The 23,576-nt window shown below is 43.5% G+C and overlaps 1 protein-coding gene across 3 annotated transcripts in view; it reads right to left on the bottom strand.

Annotated features, from left to right (window-relative positions):
• Window positions 1-862: 862 nt before the first annotated feature.
• The window catches only part of FNIP1 (folliculin interacting protein 1), a 160,424-nt gene continuing 137,710 nt past the window's right edge, over window positions 863-23,576 (bottom strand). For all 3 annotated transcript variants that reach the window (XM_082257158.1, XM_082257160.1, XM_082257159.1), the window contains 5 exons: window positions 10,132-11,503; window positions 7,611-7,779; window positions 7,305-7,502; window positions 2,448-2,563; window positions 863-1,250 (listed from right to left, as the gene is read on the bottom strand). In XM_082257158.1, the coding sequence (XP_082113284.1) occupies window positions 1,172-1,250; window positions 2,448-2,563; window positions 7,305-7,502; window positions 7,611-7,779; window positions 10,132-11,503 (1,934 nt within the window). In that variant the 3' untranslated portion in view covers window positions 863-1,171. The remainder of the gene's footprint in view (window positions 1,251-2,447; window positions 2,564-7,304; window positions 7,503-7,610; window positions 7,780-10,131; window positions 11,504-23,576) is intronic.

Below are 23,576 nucleotides of genomic sequence, written 5' to 3'. Positions count from 1 at the left end.
TTACATGGTGAGGTCCCTCTAGAGTAACATCAGTAAAACAGAAAGACCCCTAAAGTTAACAAGTATGTTAAAATAGGGAGACAAGAAAAGTGGATGAACTATTGAGTTTACTCATTGATAATTGTGTTCCATAAGTTTCCTGTATTTTTGTGAGATTGGCACACTAAAATGAGGTAGTACAACATGCTGAAATCAATTTATTTAAAATGTTCCTGCTGCCCACAAAAATCATGGCTGTCATTTTGTAGGATCAGCAAATTCTTTTAGAAATTTCAGTTTAAGTGAAAATTGATAGACAATAAAAAATGGCTGGCTCAATCGTGTGTAAGGGACAGGTGCACTTCAACAATAAAAAGGCACTGCACTTTGCCCATTCAGGGTAAAGTGACAGTATCTGCAGACCACTTACCCCAGACTTATACATATGCCCCCTCAAACCACTGGAGCTCTGGCTAAAAGAGTGGGACTTCCAACACTGGAACTTATTATTGGATGCCACAGCAAGAAGTGGTGAGGGAGCACGCCTCTGATTGGCTGCAGTAAACTATTTTTGCTTTTTTAATGCCTTCCTAAAGGCCAGCACAGTTAAAATGACTGAACAGTAACCTGTACATTTATAAAATGTGCTATTTAAAAGGGTTTGATATGAACGGCTTTATACATTGCCAATTGGTACAAAAAATACAGATAAAATGCATTGCTCTCATAGAAGGCATCTGACAGAATTTGATTTTAGATGTTTTGTTAGTATAAAGCAAACATTTAAAGTCATCCTCAACATTTGTTCAATTCCTCTTAGCCTATTTACAATATAATCAATAACCCCCCACCCCCCATCCATCCCCTTAAAAAAAAAAAAAAAAAAGTTTCCATAATCTTCAGAATTTGGAAAAAGGAGTCTGAAATGTTGCTGTAAAAAGAACTCACAATTGTGTTACTCTGAAAATGAGTATACTTTTCTTCTTTTGATTTCTGTTCTGTTCAACAGTCTTCAATACTTTTATAAGTATGGATCTCAGATATACAGGAGTAAACCCTCTCCTCCTCTGTGATTACCTTCAGGATTTGACAGATCACAAAGTCAGCTCAGTCAAAGTTACCAGATTCTGAAAAATGTACATTGTCCTTTAATTGTACTTCTGGCAATTCAGTCTAACGAATGCATCTTCAATTACAGAAGGATCTGAGCAACATATGGAGAGTGGGTGCTGGCAATAGCGGCAAGCAAGGGAAGATCACTTGATTCGATTCTGCAAAGAGACAGACAAAAATCACTAAGACAAATCACTAAACAGAAATCTGACCCCCAAGCTCCATCTTAAATTTAAAGGCTCATGTATACTGGTATAATATAATACTGATATCTGGAGAAGATCTTGCTGGAAGAAAATGCATGTAATGGTTCATAAACAGTTTCTGTGGCAGTCCAGACAGCTATCGGCTGCATTAAATTTAATTTGGTAGCTTCCAAAGGAGTCAGCTTTAATAAGCACATCTGCAGCATGGAGGCATCATGCTGGGGATAGTTAATATAAAGATGGTAGGCAGAAAGGGGATATTTATTTACAAGGGTTCAAGTGCAGTTTAGACTAATAACTTGGTGGTACATGTACCATGGTGTTCTCACCCCTAACCGCCAACCCAGTACCCACAGTTCATCTTATTGTACATAATTAGTGAAAACCATCTCGCCTTGTGCAAAACATGTCTTAAGCCCCGTACACACGTACCGAATGTCGGCCGTCTTTTGTCCGGTGCTGTCCTGTCGGTTGAAAAGTGCTAAAGACTGCACATGAATTTTGTCGGCCAACAACAGCCGACTGCAGAAGTGATGTCATGTGATGTCCGTGTGTTTTTTCTTCTCTGAGCATGCCCAGTCTTGCTCATCTGCTGTTTGTCGGCCGAATTCTGTACTGACTGGCGAACAATCGGCCGCTCTGGTGTTGGCCAACAAAAATTTTAATGCCTGCACACCAGATTCTGTTCGGCCGAAAAGTCGCAGACGGTTGTCGGAAGCATCATACTAACAAGCCGACAATCGGCCGATCGGTCGGTGGCCAAATATTTACGGCCGACAATCGCTACGTGTGTATGGGCCTTTAAACTTGCAATCTGTTCAGCTACAAGGAACAAATATAAAAGATTTTGGAGTTTCAGCGCTCTCACTCTTAGGCCCCGATCACATATTGCTTAGTAGGAATTCTGCGTGTTGTGCATAGGGTGGCCCTATGCGCATTTGCTCCAAAGAAGCTCAGGGACCAAACTTTGGCCCTGAGCCAGTGGCGTTTTTATACATGAGTTTTGTCGTGTGGCAAAATCCCAGTTTTTGGGGTGCCATTCATGATGATTTCACTCACGTTTCCCAATTTCCCAAATGTGAAAGGGACCTTTCTGTTAGGAATCACTTTTCAGTTGATTAATGAGATTATCTCTTGGGAGAATCTTACCCTAGCACCATGCTTAGCTCCTTTACATGGACTCTTGTTTGTCCTTTTAGGTATTCAGACAACATTCGACTCTTGAAGTAGAGCTCCTGTAGCCTGTCCTCCAGATGCATGATACACTAGAGAAAAACAAACCACTTTAAATATTTTTGACCATAGCTCTATTACACAGGATATCACAGACTTATCAGCTGGGAGGGACAAGGCAGACTTGGGTAGAATAATCTTGTATTATATATTTTATGTAGTTTCATGCATAAGTATTCAGGAAGAATATTTGTAAATCATTGTTTTATCAAGAGTAGAATACTCCGACATGATTTTTGAAATCATATGACTGCAGAAATCCGTGACCAGAGAAAGAAAATTGACAATCAAAAAGGAAACCAACACCCCAACTAAGTAAATTAAACTCGTTAACATGAACCTCTGCCCAGACTATGCACATTAATTGATTTACATATTCTAAAAACAGTAAACACACTTTAAAACAAGTGCTCATTCACCTCCACAGCTATAGGTGTTGTGGAGAAATGTCTCTTCAAAGTTCACAACATAGGCACTTAAAGCTTTTTTCCTAAATTATTTTACAAGAAAATCTTGGCTGTCAGCCCTCTAATGCAGGGGTATCCAAACTTTTCACTTCGAGGGCCACATTGTAAATTTTTCACATTTTCGTGGGCCGAAAAAAATAGTTAAAGAAGAAGTAAACCCTCCTCTACAACTTGTACCTATAGGCAAGCCTATGATAAGGCTTACCTATAGGTACTGTAAATATCTCCTAAACATGTACCGTTTAGGAGATATTTACCTTACATGTCGCCAGTGACGTCACTGGCGCATGCGCTCTGAAGGAACGGCCGATCGTGCCGTTCCTTCAGAGCCCCGTGCCGTGACTGTCGGCTCCCGCGCGCGTGCGCGGGAGTGACGTCACCGCGGCTCCGGCCAATCAGATGGCCGGATGCCGCGATCCCGGAAGACGGGCGAATAGACATGTCGCCCGTCATAGAGGTGAGTGAGCGGCACGGCGGGGGCTCGTTCTGAGGTAAGTATTGCATAATGAGCTAATATGCGATGCATACTAGCTCATTATGTCTTTCTTTTGCAGGGTGTAAGAAAAAAAAAATGTATACGAGTTTACAACCTCTTTAATTTTTAAATAAATCTGCAGCAGAACAGAACTTGACAGGCTGACTGCAGTAGAGCTGGATGGTGCACCTGTATCCTCCATCCGCACCTAAAAGCTGTAACATCATGCACGGGGGCTAAACTTCCAGTGTGCACAGGGCCTTACATCTGTGTTACTGACACACACACACACACACCTCCATACATTTGGTCCCCATCAGGCCCCCGCCTCTATCAGAGCCCCCCTGTATCTTTGTTTCCCCGCTTTAGAGACCCCTTCCATATTTGTGTCCCCATCAGAGCCCCCCCCCCCCACATATCTGTGTCCCCATAAGAACCCCCTGCATATTTGTGTCCCCAATCAGAGCCACAGCGCACATTTTTGTCCCTATCAGACCCCGATGCACATTTGTGTCCCCCTTAGAGCCCCATTCGCTATTTGTGTCTCCATCAGAGACCCCTGCACAACTGGGTCCCCCTTGGAGCCCCCCTTGCACATTTGTGTCCCTCATCGGAGAACACCTAAATTTATAGAACACCCTTATAATAAGCACCAGCATCCCCCCCCCTTCACCTCCTCTCAGGACAGCGGCCAGAGGGGTTCCTCTCCCCTGCGGTCGCTGTCACATTTAAAAAAGGTGTGTCGTGCGGGGCTCTGTCCGCGCAGCAGTGTCATTTATTTACTGGAATCTGAGAATAAATCAAGTCCTACCTTCCACCGCAAAAGTAGTTCTCAATGGACTATGAATTGGCTAATTAGTACATTTACTAATTTTTCCTTAAAGGTGACCTTAGTCTTTTAAGTTAGCACTGTGGGTATGGGATTCTGTATACTGGGATTGTGTATATGTGTATATTGTAAAACCTTGGATTGAGAGTAACTTGGTCTGAAAGTGTTTTGCAAGACCGTCAATTTTTTAAAAATAAATTTTGATTCAATACACAAACGATGTCTTGATATACAAGTGGCAGCATGTCACAACTGAGTTTAAAAGAGAAGAGAGGTACCTCTAAGTCTTGGTTCACACTAGGTCGCTCAGACTTCCGGGGCGACCTGTGAAGTCGTGTGCACCGCGACTTTGGCGCGACTTGCACGGACTTCATATAATGAATGTCTATGCAAGTCGCTCCGAGGTCGCCCCGAAGTAGTACAGGACCCTTTTTGTAAGTCGGAGCGGCTTGTGTCGCTCCTATTAGAACGGGTCCTGTAGCACTGCATGGACCGCGACGGATCGCGACTTGTCAGGCTGACAAGTTGCGGTAGTGTGAATGGACACTAAGTGTAGCAATATAGTTACATTTATTGAAGGTAAAACATTTAGCAACTCACATGGTTGATGATTAAAACAGGCACATTTAAGTATGCAGGCATCCGGGGGTAAAGCTGTCCACATAGACCATCCTCCGCACCACAATCAACATCATCCCCTCCACATTGCGCTCCAAAAGTGCATCAAGCCTCACTGTCAGATCGCTCTACTGCAGGGTAGTCTTCCCGGTCACGACTGCAGACTGACAGCGGAGAGAGCCGGCAGTGCGGAGGATGGTCTATGTGGACATCTTTACCCCGGATGTCTGCATACTTAGAGTGCCTCTTTTAAACATCAACCATGTGAGTTGCTAAATGTACCTTCATTAAATGTAACCATATTGCTACTTTTGGAGGCGCCTCTCTTCTGTTTTGTACTCTGCAGCTCCTGCTGGGTTTTGCTTCTGGTCCCCTTGTGGGGGCTGCCAGTTGTGGATGGACATTATATAGTTACACAACCTATCACCTTGATAATTATCTTTTTATATGGACTATAAACTGAAGGACTTATGAATAAATGGTTGTGAAACGAATTATCTGAGTTTTCATTATTTCTTATGGGGAAATTCGCTTTGATATACAAGTGCTTTGGATTACAAGCATGTTTCCAGAACAAATTATGCTTGAAATCCAAGTTTTTACTGTATAGGATTGTAGAAATTTTTTTTTGCTTTGTTTGTTTTCCACTTTTTATTGGTTGAACTAGATTAACCTTTTGTCTTATTTTCAACCAGACTAACTATGTAATCTATGGAAGACCTAAACAGCAATTGAAAAATATAATTTATTTAGATGTAAATCCTCTAAGTTTGTGGGCTATTCTGAAATGTACTAAATCTGGGTTAATCATGGTGTGAAAAAATTGCACTCAAAACAATTAGCTCCAGGGATGGTTATCCTGCTACAAAGCATTAACCACTTTACGACTGCTCACTGTGCCTCTACTGCGGCACAGTGGCTCGTTATCGTCCAGCTCGCTCCCGCTGTATTCATTCACAGCGGGAGTTGGGCCAGGGGAGGAGCAGCGGCGATCGCCGCTGCTCTTCCCCAATCGTCGGGGAATCGAGTTTGGAGATGTTTACACAAGCGGGCGGATCTCCTCAGTGACAGACAGTGACAGATTGCAGGGTTCAGCATAGTTGAACCCTCGATCTGTCCCTGTGTCACTCAGTCACCTCCCCCCACACACGTTAGTAAGCACCAGGCATACATTAACCCCTCCCTCTCCAATAACATTAACCCCTTCCCTGCCAGTGTCATTTTTACAGTAACAGTGCATATTTATAGCACTGATTACTATAGAAATGTCACTGGTACCCCCAAAAGTGTCAAAAATGTCAGTCAAGGGTCTGATCTGTCGCCGCAATGTCGCAGTCCCGCAAAAAAAAAAAAAAAATCGCAGATCGCCGCCATTACGCGTTACAAAAAACCCACCAAAAATGACAGAAATCTTTCCCTTAGTTAGTAAACGCAATAACTTTTGCGCAAACCAATCAAAATACGCTTATTGTGATTTTTTTTACCAAACATAGGTAGCAGAAAACAAATTGGCCAAAAATGTAAAAAAATTCAGATTTTTACATTTTTTGGGGGGGAATTTCATATAAAAAAATGTGAAAAATATTGTTATTTTTTCAAAATGTATGCTCTTTTTTTGTTTATAGCGCAAAAAGTAAAAATCGGACAGGTGATCAAATACCACCAAAAGAAAGCTCTGTTTGTAGGAAAAAAAGGACGTCAATCTTGTTTGGGGACGGCGTCGCACAACCGTGCAATTATCAGTTAAAGTCGCACAGTGCCGAATCGCAAAAAGTGGCCTGGACGTAAGACAGCAAAATCCTCCGGTGGTAAAGTGGTTAAAAAATAATGCTTCATAGCACCACAACGCTTCTTGTTTACAGGGTAAGATCCATAATGTCATCTGATACTGTGAGCTCCTATAGGCAACTTTAAATGGGTAGAAGATCCAAATTGTAATAAAAAAGTTTTAGGACTTATATCCGTTATATTCTAAGAAATATATCTGGGTTGCATGAACCCTGTGTTGGAATAAAAGTATAGGAAAGTGCATTTTTTCTCTAATCTCTCGCTAGTTAAAAAGGTAGGAAAAAAAGAAAATTAAAAAAAAAATGTATACACACACACACACACATATATATCTATATATATTTTAGAGCCCCATTTCTTCAAAACAAAAATGTAAAGTATTTGTAGTCTACAGCTCTTAAAAGTAGTAAGGTATGGAATGGATCTGAGCCATATCCATTATAAAGGACACACTCTGAGGTATAATGGAAAGTGGGGAAAGGGGGGTGAGGATTGGGGGTGGAGCTTGGAGACTGAAGGAAAGGTTGAAAATATACAATTCTAACATTTAGAATTCATACAAACATAATACAAAAGATGAAGGTAAGTGTACTTACAAAGTTTGCTGATAGATTGTGTTTGTAAAGTTGGAGGGTGGAATGAAGCAGGCTGGAGACCAGGCTGGATACCAGCACTTCCTTGCCTAGCTTATTGTCTGTTGTCCTCCTCTGGCTACTGGCAACTTGTACAGACCACTTGTCTACGTCTGCGATAATGCAGACAGCCTCTGCAATGGGCTCATCCAAAACTGGATGCTACACAACGAGAGAAGAAAACAGACCAGTGTGTTGATACAACATTTAAGGGAAGTCAATCATGAGTAATAATGTTTATTGTATTTGACAATTGATATGCCTACATACCTGTACAGCATGTGACAGATCTGACATTAGGCACTGCCTCAACTTATCTTCACTTGCTATTCCTTGCAGAACAAAGTCTGGTACGTAACATGCACAGTAACCTGCTAGTAAGGATCTTCCAAAGTTGGCAATATTAGGCTTCACCGAATTGACTTCCACCAGCTTTGACCTAAATGAGGATTAGCATACGGGAAATGTATTTAGAAATATTTTTACTTGTGATATATATATATATATATATATATATGTATGTATATTATATATATATTATTTTTTTTTAATAGGCTCTGAAGCGGGCTAATTATTAAGGTGACACTAAACTCTGGTTTAAAAACACAGTACATTTTATTGTTCTTTACCCTTTTTTAGTTTTTTGATGCTCTGGCCTGACTTTCTGTTACAGAGTTGCATTTGTTCTCCATGGTGCCACTGTATGTAGGTGTGTAGCCACCCTTTCTTGCTAAGGAATATGTGTAAGCATGCATAAAGCAGTGTAAATGTCCGCAACCAATGTGCACTGCTCATTTCAAACAAATGAAAGTGAGGGGAGAAAGGAGCTCACAAAGGATGTTACAAAGAGGAAGGAAAATAGAGCAAGAAAATGTCATGACTAATAGATTACAGGGCAATGAAGAAGAGAATATATATGTATGATTTTTAGGGAAAAAAGAATATTATTTAGTGTCACTTGAATATGGCAAGGAAGCTTGCATGTTATTTTTATCTGTTTGATTGCTTTTTGCAATTTTAAGGTGTCTGAATGTGTGTGAAACCAGAAAATTGCCCTGAATGAAAAGCATAGAAACTACCTTGACCAATGGAAATATCATGAACCATTATCAGTTACATAAAACTGTCTATTGCCATGTTGACATAACAATAACGGACAAATTATAAGCTTCAAAATGTAAAAAATGTACATATCTGCAATAGCAAAATCTGTTTCATCACTGTGTGGCATAAAACATATCCAAAGGCTAAAGCTGGTCATACAATAGTAGAATATCATTCAAATTTAAAAACGCTCCTTTTCTAATCATTAGTGGGGTCAAAATGACGCTCATTTCTGAAGTGCTGAGAAAATTTGAAGGAGCAGGATCAAATTTTTCTTTTTTTTTCCTAACGAACAATTTTCTAACACTGTATGCATACATAAGTCAAGTCATCAAATGCACTGAGAATTTTTGTACAAATGCTTGATTTCAATGGGAATAGGTATTTCTGAGCTTTTTAGGTGTTTTTTTTTTTTTTTTTTTTAACGCCAAAGCACTTGAAAAGTGCCTTAGTTTGAAAGGGCTCTTAAGTGGGCCATACGCTAGCAGTTTTTCAAAAGAATGATACATAGTAGTTGAGGTTGACTAAAGACAATAGTCCATCCAGTTCATACACACCTACACAGGTTGAACTGGATGGACTATTGTCTTTATTCAACCTCAACTACTATGTAACTACGTAACATTCATTTGAAAAACTGCTAGCGTATGGCCCACTTAAGAGCCCTTTCAAACTAAGGCACTTTTCAAGCGCTTTGGCAAAAAAAAAAGCACCTAAAAAGCTCAGAAAAACCTATTCCCATTGAAATCAATGAATGGTTTCACATTTGGGCGGTGCTCCTGCAAGCAGCATCTTTGGAGAATGCTTGGAGCGCAAAAAAAAAAAAAAAAAAAAAAAAAAAAAGCGCCTGAAAAACGCCCCTTTCCATTTAAGTGAATGGGAAGTGCCTCAAAAGCGCCCAAAAAGCGATTCAAAACTGCCTCATAATGGTTCTAAAAGCAGTTTTTGAGTGATAAGTCTTTAAAAAAAAAAAAAAAAAGGGCAATGTCTCAAAAGCACCGCATCTGCAAAAAAGAGTTTTATTGGCAGTTTTCAAGCACGTAAGTAGGAAAGGGCTCTTAAAGAGGAAGTAAACCCATTTAAAAAATTTGGGGAAAAAAAAACCTGTAAAGACAAAGGCATAATGAGCTAGTATGCATCGCATACTAGCTCATTATGAAGCACTTACCTAAAAACGAAGCCCCCCCTCAGTGCCGACAGGACGGCCGACATGTCCTGCTTTCTGGATCTCGTCCTCCGGCCATCTGATTGGCCGGGGGCGCGATTTACGGCACTGGGATCTGAAGGAATGGCACGGGTGGCCGTTCCTTCAGAGCGCATGCGCCGATGACATCATCGGCTGCATGCACTGTAAATATCTCCAAAACGGTGCATGTTTAGGAGATATTTATAGCACCTATAGGTAAGCCTTAATGTAGGCTTACCTATAGGTAAATGTAAACAAAAGGGGTTTACAACCTCTTTAAGGATAGAATAATTAAGTAATAACAAATATAGTATAAACACCAGACAATGTTTGTATAAGTATAGATCAAACTGCTTCATATAAAAATGTTTTAAAAGAAAAAAGTGGAAATAACGTCTATTCAAAAGAAACTATTCACAGGCTATATCTCATATATACTGTATCTGCATTAGCAAGAGATAGAGAAAGAACTACATGAATGTTAGCTGCTGATGTACATACCCCGGGAAAGCAATCTCTTCTTCTTCCATCCAGTCTACTTGTTCTGCTCCGTAGTAGCTTATACTTGGTGCATGAAGTTCATGACCTGTGTCCTCACTCTCACTGTCACCAAGGGCACTATCTGAACTCTCGTTCCTCGGAATGTCCCAGTCAGTGCCCACCACAACCTTATTCTCAGATTTTTCTTTGTCCCCATGGGGGACAGATATAGAGACTTTGTCTCTTTGGTCCTGTTCAGCACAGCAGTTTTTGCATAAGCTTGGAAGAACAGAAGTGTTTACATTACTAGGTGCTTTATCTGTTTCACACAGTCTTTGGGAGCACCCTGTATCCTTTTGTTTTGCCTCTGGAATATCATCAATGATCTTCGCTTCAATAGAACCATCTTCTGGAAAATACTCGTCAAACATGCTAATGTTCTCTTGATGAAAAGGATTCCAGTTTTGAAGCTTGCTTGCCACCCTGGAAAGCTTCTCACACGGCACACTACTTTTTTGGTCCTCGGCACTCTGCTTTGCTACAGTGATAGAATCAGTAGCATGTGTCCACTGTTCCTGCACTGGTTTCAGATGGTGCTTCTGGATCTGATCCACTACATTTTGGCTTTTTATCTCTATATCAGAGTCTGGTGACATAGAATCGCCTATCTGAAACTTCACCTTGTTGAGAAGCTGACCAGCACCGCAAGGCATTGCTGCAGTTGGGATCTTATCTGGAGGTTTTTTCTCTATGCAAATTTCATTAGTTCTCATACCTTTTACCACAAGACTTTCCTCATGCAAGTTCTCATTTTCCACCACTTGAACTGATGGCTCTAGGCATCCAACCGCCAAGGAGCATTTCTCTACTGGAGCTGCCCGAATGTTAATGACAGTCTCAATTTTTGTTTCCAGGCAAGTTCTTGATTTGTCTTTGTAGACTTCAGTATAACCAGCTACTTCTTGGCTGGACATCTGGCTTCCTTTAGTACCTGCCTCCAATGACTCTTTCATGGACCTTGGAAGGTCCCCCTTTTCCTCCTGTGATTTCTGCTGGTCAGTAATGGGGCACTGGCAGCAGCAGCATTTATTTTCAGAAGTCCTAGTTTCATCTGAATCACTGTTTAGCAGGCAACCCTTATTCTTGTGCATTGTGATGAGCACATAGTCTGACTCCTCCACTTCACCCTTCTGCAGCATTGTAGTGATCACTGTACCAGGCATAACAATGGCTTCATCTTCGCCATTCTCCAGGAGGTGGGTCTCTTGAAGTTCTGAACACCTTATAAAGTAGGTGAGGAAATAAAGCAACCTTTGCACAAGATCTTGCCTTTTCCCAATGACAACTGTTCTTGCTAATCGCACTGGTGACCCAATAGCTCCATATAAATCTCCTGCATTAAAGGATAAACAGATATAGGTTATTACTCTAAAATAAAAAAAATCATACAAAGTATAGGTTTGGCTTATTTTATTAAATTGCTTTCCAACTGAAGGGCCTCTTGGGTAAGTAGTTGGTTGTTTTATATGCTTACAATTTTAGCAGGGTTGGTGCAAAGAAAGAGCTGACACAATGCAAATCAAAGCTCTGTGTAACTCCTGCTATCATATCATTAATGCTTATGTTTCCTGAATTTATTAGAGGATGTTAAGAACACTGATGGCATATTTATAAGCAAAAATACTATTAAAAAAAATAATTAAATAAATTTAAGTAAAAATAAGTTGTATTTACTAAAAAAGTTTAAATGAACAGCACATTGGGAGATGGCATTTGGGGACTGACTACCACACCTATGATAATTTCTTTCCATCCTCTATAAAGAGCAGATGTTTATATGTAGGAAACTTCAGAATAAAATACTTATTCAAAATGTATATCTATTACTTCTGAACATAGAGCACAACCCAGCAGATATATTACAGCTAAAAAACAGAAAGGGAGGGTGACTTTTCTTACCCTGCCTCACTTGCTGAATTTTTGCAGAACACAATGCACCATGACTTGCCAGCTGAGAGCCAAAAGTCTTTGCAGTGGGGGAAAAGCACAGTTGATACGTTTTCTATCAAATCCACTTTCCACCAATATAAGGAAGCATTTTTGGACTGCTGCACACCTCTCACTATGCTGTACATTATTTACTCCACTGGATCCAGTACTGTGCAGTAAATACTACAAGCGTGCTGTATGCCATTCTGTACACATATGTTCTTTGTGCACTCAACTCATCCGTCTTAACCCCCACACCTCTGATACCAAGCTTTTTACGCTGTGTGGTGGTGTTCTGTTTTTGCATTTTAATTTAAATATATGCAAGCTCCCCCTCACAAGGAGGGAAGGAAATATTTTTCTATACTTTTTACACTACCAAGATAAGATAACTGAACCACTTTGGGACAGAGAGACTGCTCAAACATATGCTGTAAGAGACAGGTCAGCACTTTGTCAAGCATGTTTCTCAACTGGCGGCACTGCAGGCCCATAAGTTGATTTCAATTTTGTCAAAGGAGCACAATTCTACTATACAATAATTATATTATATATATATATATATATATATACACACACACACACACACTATATATATATATATATATATATATATATATATATATATATATATATATACATATACATATATACACACACACACACATATATATATATATATATATATATATACACGTGCACAAAAAGGTAGTTCTACTAACTTTAAAAGATTTCTCTTTCTTACCATACTAAAAAACCAACCACAGATGGCAGCATAGCTCACAAAATCAACTTAACCATGCCACACCCAGCAAAGCTCCTAAACTGAAAGTACAATATCCAGCACATAGGGTCTCATAGAAATTAGATCTCTGTGCTGTAATGCATTTTTGCTTGCAACCTGCCCTTTGCCTGCGATGTTCTCGCCCGGTATGTTCTCGCTTAGCTAGCTTGAATAAGGAACAATAAAAAGTTCTGCCAACTCATCTGCTAATAAGCAAATATTCATATGAGGCTCAGGCTGAGAAACAGACAAAATAAGTTATAGGACGTATATGAATTTCCTAAACCAAATAGAAAGGCTTTTGTTTAGACTAGAGTGTTTCTTAACTGATGTGTGTAGTTATTGCTTTTGAACACTGTTCCTTATTTATGAAAACTAGAGCAACAAACAAGGGAAAATGTGGCTTTCCTGCCAACAGCCTCTTTCATTTTCCATAATTAGGCCTATACTAGAAGGCTTGGTTTATATATATGCGAATCAGGTGCGTTTTGAACCACATCTGATTCGCATAACATGTGAACCAGATCGGCTTTCGATGGAGCCGGTTCATATATGTGCAGGCAGATTGCGGTGCAAATTAGAAAATGGTCCTGTGCGTTTTTTAGTCTGGTTCAATTGCAATTTAAGTGTCAAGTTCGCACCTGAATCGCTGAAAACCGCACCGGACTCTGCACAGAAACTGGCCCCGCATACAGTGCCTTGAAAAAGCATTCACCCCCCTTGACTTTTTATCTATTTTGTTACATTAAGTTACCTAAATTCTCCATTCACACTAGTCCGACTTGTCAGGCGACTTGGTCAGCCTGACAAGTCACGCACCGTCGCGTCCCATAGTGTAGTACAGGAACGGTTCTAATAGGAGCGACACAAGTCGCTACGACTTAGAAAAAGGGTCCTGTACTACTTCGGGGGTGACCTGGAGCGACTTGCATAAACATTCATTTTCTGAAGTCCGTGCAAGTCGTGCCGAAGTAGCGGTGCACGCGACTTCACAGGTCGCCCCTAAGTCGGATCGCCGTAGTGTGAACCGAGTCTAAGTTCAATGTTTTGTAAATCTGAATTTTATGTGATGGATAAGAACACAATAGTCTAAGTTGGTGAAGTGAAATGAGAAAAATATATACATAAAACTATTTTTTAGAAATAGACATCAGAAAACTGGCATGTGCGTATGTATTTACCCCCTTTGTTGTGAAGCCCATAAAAAGCTCTGGTGCAACCAATTACCTTCAAAAGTCACATAATTAGTGAAATGATGTCTACCTGTGTGCAATTTAAGTGTCACATGATCGGTCATTACATATACACACCTTTTTTGAAAGGCCCCAGAGGCTGCAACACCTAAGCAAGAGGCACCACTAACCAAACACTGCCATGAAGACCAAGGAACTCTCCAAACAAGGGACAATGTTGTTAAAAAGTACAAGTCAGGGTTAGGTTGTAAAAAAAATATCCAAATCTTTGATGATCCCCAGGAGCACCATCAAATCTATCATAACCAAAAGGAAAGAGCATGGCACAAAAGCAAACCTGCCAAAAGACGATCGCCCACCAAAACTAACGGACCGGGCAAGGAGGGTATTAATCAGAGAGGCAGCACAAGGACGGAAGGTAACCCTGGAGGAGCTGCAGAGTTCCACAGCAGAGACTGGAGTATCTGTACATAAGACGACATTAAGCCGTACGCTCCACGGAGCTTGGCTTTATGGCAGAGTGGCCAGAAGAAAGCCATTCCTTTCAGCAAAAAAAAACAAAATTGTACGTTTTGAGTTTGCGAAAAGGCATGTGGGAGACTCACAAAATGTATGGAGGAAGGTGCTCTGGTCTGATGAGACTAAAATGTAACTTTTCGGCCAAAGAAAACGTTATGTCTGTCGCAAACCCAACAAATCACCCAAAGAACACCATCCCCACAGTGAAACATGGTGGTGGCAGCATCATGCTGTGGGGTTGCTTTTCAGCAGCCGGGACTTGTAAACTGTCAGAGTTGAGGGAAAGATGGATGGTGCTAAATACAGGAATATTCTTAAACAAAATCTGTACCACTCTGTGCGTGATTTGAGGCTAGGACGGAGGTTCACAGTCCAGCAGGACAATGACCCCAAACACACTAAAGCAACACTTGAGTGGTTTAGGGGAAACACTTTTCACAAGTGCAAACCATCCAACTTGCTGGAGCAGTTTTGCAAGGAAGAATGGGCAAAAATCCCAGTAGTAAGATGTGGCAAGCTCATAGAGACTTATCCAAAGCGACTTGGAGCTGTGATTGCTGCAAAAGGTGGCTCTGCAAAGTATTGACTTTAGGGGGGTGAATAGTTATGCACATTGACTTTTTCTGTTAATTTGTCCTATTTGTTGTTTGCTTCACATTTAAAAAAGAAAAAAAAAACACATTTTTAAAGTTGTGGGCATGTTCTGTAAATTAAATGATGGAAATCCTTAAACAATCCATGTTAATTCCAGGTTGTGAGGCAACAAAACACGAAAAATGCCAATGGGGGTGAATACTTTTGCAAGGCACTGTATGTGAATCCAGCCATAGGCTGAAAGTATGTGGACACCTCTCTAAATGATTCAGTTCATGTGTGAAGATAATGATATTTAACAAACGGTATGCATCCAGCTCTGTGTGAAGACACTTTGCTGTTCCAGCATGACTATGCCCCTATGTATAAAGCCAAGTCAAAGTTTATTTTACCAGTTTGTAGTGGATGATCTTGATTGACCTGCACCCATACCTTTAAGATGAATTGGGATGAACACTGATTGCAAGCCAGGTCTTATTCATCATCAGTATATGACCTCACAAATACTCTTTTGGATTAATGGACAAACATTACTACAGGCACTCCAAAATATTGTGAAAAAGCAATCCCAGTGGAAGCTGTTACAGCCATAAAAGGTAAAAACATAGTAATTCTCCTGCGCTCGAGTGGTATGTGACAAAGGATAAATGGATTTTTGTAAGATCTTACCGTAAAATCCTTCTCTCTTAGCTCATTGACAGACGTAGTCCTCGGTGATACACCACCTTCGGGTTATGTTGCCTCCACAGGAGCAGGACTAGACAGGAAATTAAAAAGCTCTGGCCACACCCTAGGGGCAGTCCCAGAGGGTATATCCTCTCTCTCTCTGCCTCAGCAAATCAGTTATGTGAAAAAGCAGTCTTTAGAGATTTAACCCAACCCAACTCAAAAAACAGAGGGGCGGGGACTACGTCTGTCAATGAGCTAAGAGAAAAGGATTTTACGGTAAGATCTTACAAAAATCCATTTTTCTCTAGCGCTCATTGACAGACGTAGTCCTCGGTGATACACCACCTTCGGGACGTCCCAGAGCAGTATCACAACTGAGGGGTGGGAAAATGAAATCAAATCCCAATCAAGAAGGCCCAACCGGTGCCAACTAGAAGTTTACAATGCTCATCCTTAATGATGAGACTCAACAAAAAAGAGAAAAACATTTTTTTTTTTTTTTTTTTTCAAACAGAAAAAAACCCTCGAGGTAGACCACCGGTCTCCTCAAATTGCGGCCTGCAAAACCTTGCGGCCAAATGAGGCATCCGCCGATGCCGTCACATCAATTTTATAGAATTTTGTAAAGGTATGTACCGACGACCAGGTGGCCGCCTTACATACCTGGACCACTGACGCCTGATGGCGAAAGGCCCAGGAAGTACTGAGCGCTCGAGTGGAGTGCGCCCTAACAGGGAACGGAGGACTCTGACCCTTAATAGAATAAGCCTGTACCACCGTTTGTCTAATCCATTTGGCAATGGTCGCGGCAGATGCAGGCAAACCCTTTCTGGGGCCATCCGTGATCACAAAAAGTGAATCCGTCTTACGGAATGATTCCGTAGCTTTCAGGTATACCCTGATTGCCCGAACCACATCTAAGGAATGCAACGCATGTTCCCGATGATGCTTGGGCTGAGGACACAAGGAAGGTAGTACAATATCTTCATTCAGATGAAAATCTGAAACCACCTTAGGAAGAAAAGATGGCTTAGGATGAAGTACTACCTTATCCCTATGAATCACTAGGTATGGGGACTGGCATGATAATGCAGCCAGTTCTGACACCCTGCGAGCAGAAGTAATAGCCACCAAGAAGGCCACCTTCTGGGATAAAGTAAGCAAGGGAATCTCCCTGATGTTTTCAAAGGGAGGTTTCTGTAGAACCGACAAAACCAAATTAAGATCCCAGGGCGGTAAGGGCGCGCGGACTGGAGGAGCCAGGTGCCGCACCCCCTGAATGAAATTCCGCACCAAGGACTTGGTAGCTAAAGGTTTCTGAAAGAAGATTGCTAATGCTGAAACTTGACCCTTGATGGTGCTCAAGGCTAGCTTCTGCTCAACCCCTTGTTGCAAAAAGGCCAATATTCGAGTCACCGAATAGGTACGTGGAGGAAATCCTAAAGATTCGCACCACGCAATATAAGTCTTCCATGTGTGATAATAGACCTTGCTGGAAGTCGCTTTCCTTGCTTTAATAAGGGTAGGAATGACTGAAGCTGACAAACCTCTGTCCTTCAGTACTTGGGTCTCAATGGCCAAGCCATTAAACCCAGCGACTGTAAAGCATAATGGTAAATTGGTCCTTGAGACCACAGACACTCCCTGAGAAGAAGTTCCCACGGAATGTCTGCGACTAGCATGTTCAAGTCGGCCAGGCCGGCTTGAGGAGGCCAGCCTAGAATTTCTAGGACCACTGGCGCTGATAGAATCTGAACCAGGCGTCCCTAGAGGTATCTGGCCCCGACCATCCGAGAAAGTTTGGTCGTTTTCTGTTCCCACACATTTATCAGATACCTGATTGTTATCAGGAAGGGTGATCTTTTCTGGTTGAACCTCAGAGACCGAAGTCACCCGACTAGAGGCTACTTGGCCTATCTGGTCAACCAGATCCGATTCCTGTGAGGTATAGGGACTAATCTTAGGAAAAGGTAAAGGAAAAGATCTATTCAGGGAACGGTAACTACCGCTTCCTGTAGTACTTAAATGTTGGAAGGGAAGAATCGCACCGGTAGTAGTGGTTGATGCTCGATCTAATGTCCTGAATACTGGTGAAAACGTCCCCCCACCCTGAAACTGGGTGGGGGCGCACCTTCAGGCTGTGTACTCCTTTGCTTCGGGTTTGGCTGGGTTGGTCCTCTGCTTGTCCGACCAGCCCTTCTTGAACCCTCCTGGAGGAGTCTTGCCTTTCCCGCTAGTACCAGCCGGGTAAAGAAAGGTCCTCGCTTGTTGCGAGGTCCCTTAGCTTTAGCAGCCTGTGGCAAAAAAGTGCTCTTGCCCCCAGTGGCATCCTTAATGATTTCATCTAGGTTGGCCCCAAATAGACGATTCCCCTGAAAGGGGAGATTTGTCAAGGTCTTCTTGGAACCTAGGTCAGCTGACCAGCATTTTAACCACAGCACACGTCTGAGGATTACCGCTGACATAGATGCATGCCCTAATAGGGGAGTAGTGTCCAAGGCTGCGTCACAGATAAACTGTAGCCCTTGTATAATCTGTTCCATCAAATCAGATGTCTCCTGGGGAATATCTTTTCCCCCAAGGTCCTGGCGTACCATTTTCGCCCATTCCGTAAGTGTCTGGGAAACTAGACCAATAACAATTACTGGTCTAAATGCTGACCCTATCAGCGAGAAGATGGTGCGGGACTCTGCTTCCATCTTTCGATCCACCGGATCCTTAAAGGACGAAGTGTCCTCCACTGGGATAACCGTGGCTTTATTCAGCCTGGAAATAGGTGGATCCACCACTGGTGGTACCGTCCATTTCTTAATGATGGATTCCTCAAACGGATAGCGTCTAGCAATACGCTTGGAAATAGTAAAGGTACGTTTAGAATGCTCCCATTCTCCTTTAATCTGATTACCGAAACATTTGGGTACAGGAAAAACCTTCACCGTTTTGATGGGCTTATTAGTACCAAAAGGAATCTCTGTTTCAGTTGCCTCTGCCGGTAAAGCCTCAAGTTTTAAGGTTTCCTGCACTGCCACAACTAGTGCGTCCACCAATGCTTCTTCCTGAATTATAGCAGGAGAAGAAGCGTCCTCCTCACTGTCTGAGGGGGCTTTACCTGGGATAACAGCCCTTGCAGAGGAACCTGCAACTGCAGTGACCATCTCTGAATCTGAGTCAGAGGTGTCAGATAGTATAGGGGTAGGCGGGGGTCGCTTCCTTGACCCCCGTCCCTGACAGGCCGCCTCCACCCGAGCCACCATAGACTCCAAAATTGCTGTAAATGACTCTATACTCTGTGCACCGGCGGGTCCCGTGGCCCCCTCGAGGGAAACAGGTGGGGGAATATGTGTAGCAGGGTCCATGATAATTCCAGTCACTTCCTGGATAATATAATTCAAAAATAAAAAACTTTTTTTTTTTTTTTTTCAGACCCCCAGCGCCACAAAAAGCCCCTTAGTGTTACCTGCTATGGATCCCTATCGATCGAGAGAGAGAGAGAGAGATAGACCCCCAGGCTCACCACTTGATGCTCAGAGTTTAACTGCAACAGGTTACAGCGCTGTCTTGACAAACAGGAAGTCTTTTGGCTGGCTGCCCAGGAAGAAAGGAGGCGGCTCCGCCCCTCTGCACGCCTTCCGGCGCCTCCCCCAAGCTCCACGAGGTGTTTGGATCACCTCAAACATGGCCGCCCCCATGCTGGAGACACGAGGCTACGCCAAAATGGCGGCTCGTGCGATCCAGCAAAAAAAATGGCGGCGGCCTGTACTGAATAGCGGTGTGCTGCAGGGCACACAACACTCTCTCTGCATGGGGATATGGCGTGGTTGGCGGTACCGGCCCTGGCGGACCGCATGGCCATTCGGGAGGCCTGCACATAGCTGGAGATCTGATTAGGAAGGCAGTCTACATGTCCGTGGCTCTGACTGGTAGGTAACTTATTCTTATCACCGTAAGATTCCCAGAATGCCACAGATTACATCTTTTTAACATGTATACAATTAGATTGTTAGCTCCCAAACCAAGCCTCCTGGCTTTTGCACATAAAATCACACTCAAAGTAGGAGGATCTGTGTCATGTTATAGGATAGAGAGGGGCTCTATCTTACCATACAGAGAGGGGCCCGCGTTCACCACAAGACCCGTCAGGGGAAAAGGGGGAACATACTACTCACCATACCGGAACCAGGCGGGCACCAACTCCTGACAGTACCCCTCTCCACCGGGGCGGGAGGGCTGTCGACCGATACGGACGCCGTGACTCATGGTCTTTGGCGTTTCAGCGAGACGTTTAACTCGCGGGGTCAGTCCTTTAATGGGACTTTGTCGCGGCCGACCCAGCGCGGAGCTATGGCCTGCACGCGCTCGTAGGCTGAACTGGGGTGACCACCGGATCTCAACATCCAGCCCGTCGCCCAGTTCAGCTTTCTTGCTTGAAGATCTCACAGGAACACTGGAGAAAAAAAGCTGTCTAAAAAAATCCTTTAAGAAAAAATTCTTGCCAGGACCTAAGATCCCAGCAAGGTATCTAGGTCCTTACTCCTAACTAGACAGAAAATAACTGATTTGCTGAGGCAGAGAGAGAGAGGATATACCCTCTGGGACTGCCCCTAGGGTGTGGCCAGAGCTTTTTAATTTCCTGTCTAGTCCTGCTCCTGTGGAGGCAACATAACCCGAAGGTGGTGTATCACCGAGGACTACGTCTGTCAATGAGCGCTAGAGAAAAATAATTTTAGATGGTCTTTGCAGGGATTACTTGTGGTCTTGCCGCCCCCTTTAGGACCAAGGGTATCCAAAAACACTAAAAGACAACAAGAGAGGGGCGCACCGACCTAGTGCATTACCACTAAAAAGGTTTAATAAAATCCAAAAGCAACATACATTATACTCACAAACAAATAAACATAGCACACATGTAAACACGATTGGACAAATCGTCTCCAAAGTGGCCAATGACGTGGTGGTGTCCGCACTAATCTAGTTAAGCAGATGCGTTTCAAGGGAGAATCGTCTTCCTCAGAGCCTAAGAGTAGTTCTCCCTCAAAACACTTCTTGTGCCCCCCTGGTAATTGACAAACGCTATGGCCCTGGCATTGTCCGATTGAATGCGCACTGGACTTCACTGAAGATGATCCGTCCAATGTTCCAGGCACAGTCTGATCGCTCAGGGGTTCCAAGACATTGATCAGTAGTCTGGGCTCTTCCAGTGTCCAGATACCCTGAGCAGAATTTTTACTGAGGACACCTCCCCAGCTGAACAGGCTGACATCCGTGGTGACCACTGTCCAATACAAGGGGAGGAAAGATTTGCCCAGCCGAAGCAGCGAAAAACAAAGCCACCATATCAGGAACTCTTTCGTTTCCCGGTTCAGCATGATCCGATTGTTCAGAGACTGCAGATTCTTCTCCCATTTGACCAGAATCTCCCTTGAAGGGACCTCGTATGGAACTGCACAAACGGTACTGCCTCAACAGGTAGACACCATCAGGGCCAGCAACCTCATGCAAGACCGGAGGGATGACCATCTGCTGGACAGAAGGAATCGAATTGCAGCCGGCAGTTTCTGGAGTTTGTCCAGAGGAAGGAACACTCTGGCTAAGGCCGAGTCCAGAGTCAGACCCAGATAGTCCAGCTTTGTGGACGAAACCAGAGCAGACTTTTGAAAATTCAGAATCCACCTGAACTCCCTCAAGCTCGTATGGTGATTTCAAGGTTTTCCACCAGAGCAGTAGGAGACTCTGGTCGCAGAAGGAGGTCCTCCAAGTAGCCCAGTACAGCGGTCCCCCTTTGGCGTAACAATGCTAGAACCCGGGCCAACACTTTCGTAAAGACCCGAGGAGCAGAGGCGAGCCCAAAGGGTAACACCACAAACTGATTATGCTCCTCTCCCATGGCAAAGCAGAGGAAGCGCTGAAGACCAACACATACTGGAATGTGAAGGTAAGCTTTCTTGTTGTCGATGGAGGCAAGAAAATCCCCCTGATGCAGGGAAGCCACCACCGTGCAAATGGACTCCATTCTGAACTTCTGCACCCGCACAAAGCAGTTCAGTGCCTTGAGGGCCAGAATTGGACGCACCTTGCCTTCCTTCCTTCCTGGGGACTGTAAACAGGTTTGAGTAAAACCTCTGAAAACGTTCAGAAATTGGAACTGAGACCATCAGCCTTTAAAGTAAATGGTCTTGCACCGCCCCAAAAAGAGCCTGTAAGCGAACGGAGACAGTCGCATGTTGGAAGGGTAAGAGCGAAACTCGATCTTGTAGTTGGACCAAATAACCTCGTTGTCACTTGTCTTGTACCAGGGGAGTCCACGGGTCCAGGGAAACCAGTGAAGATGCCCCACCCCAGAGAGAGAGGGAATCAGGTGGGGAGAAGTGCTCCAAAGACTCCATGAGTCAACAGGGGGACCCCAAAAAAGTCTAAAACACTGCTAAGGGACAACCCCCACCTCTCTGACAGCCAACCCGGTTTCCAGTCACAGAGCATCAATTGATCCTCAGTAGAGAGGGAGAGGACCCCCGCAGAAACCAGGCAAAGTAGCCACCAAGAGAATCGGCACTGCACGAGTGGCGATCAGGAAATTAAAAGATCCAGGAGTCATCACCAGGGGATGAGGAGGGGCTCTCAAAGCTAAAAACCCCGCCCAGAAGGCTCCACAGACATGCCTGCCGCTGTTTTCTATGGCAAACCACCACAAAATGGTAGTCGGGCTACACAATTGTTGTAGCACAAGGCTACAACAAAATTGCGGCACTACGAGGCCCATGGAGGAATCCCTAGGCCACAAGGACAGGCCCAGGCTGGACAGGGGGCCCTGGCAGGGTCGCCGGTGGCGCAGCGCACCCCCCCCCCCCCCACCAGCATAGCGACCTGCCCCCACCCAAGGAGGTGAACAATACCACCAACACAGCCCCAGCTTAAGTGGAGGAGGGGGGTGCCTGATGGGAAGGAGGAAAACCCGGGGGTCCGACCATTCCACGTCCACCCCAAAACCCTCCAGGGGGATAGGGGGAAACAGCTACTCACCACACCAGGAACCAGCGGGCACCGCTCCAAAAAGAACCCCCTGGCCATCGAAGGAACACTGCGACTCGGGCTGAGACCCCGGCCGTGTGCGACCTTGTGAGGCGTTTCACTAACAGGCCAGCCCCCATCCAGTGGGGCTATGTCACGACCGACCTAACGCGTAGCTGAGGTCTGCCCGAGCTCGCTGGCCAGACTGGGGTGACCACTGGATCTAGATTATCCAGCCCATTGCCCAGTCCAGCAGTTGATTGTAGATCTTAAAGGAAAAAACCAGGAGAAAAAAAATCTATCTGAAAAGAAAAAAATTGCCAGGACAGAGATCCCAGATTGGTCCTTAACTCTTGACTAGGGAGAAAAAAAACTGAGTACCTATAGCAGAGAGAGGGAGTATACCTCCTGGGCCTGCCTATAGGTGTAGCCAGACTTTTTTTCTGCCTAGTGTCATATTCCTGTAGGGGACAGTATAATCCAATAGTTAAGAAGATCAGGAGCCGTGTCCATCAATGAACGAAAGAAATACTGATTTTACCTTGTAAGCAACATATGTCCGAAAAAGGCTTAGTGTCCAAGGGGTTACCAAATCATTAAAATGTTTTCATTTCTCATTTATGAATCAATAAAATAGGTCTGTCAAGTTAATAAGCAATTTTTTATCCCAGCTGCTAATATATAGATGGTTGGAATCTCTATCCCTTTTCTCT

This window comes from Pelophylax lessonae (genome assembly GCF_965119305.1).
Source record: "Pelophylax lessonae genome assembly, chromosome: 4".
NCBI lineage: Eukaryota > Metazoa > Chordata > Amphibia > Anura > Ranidae > Pelophylax > Pelophylax lessonae.
This window is presented reverse-complemented; position numbering and strand designations above follow the sequence as displayed.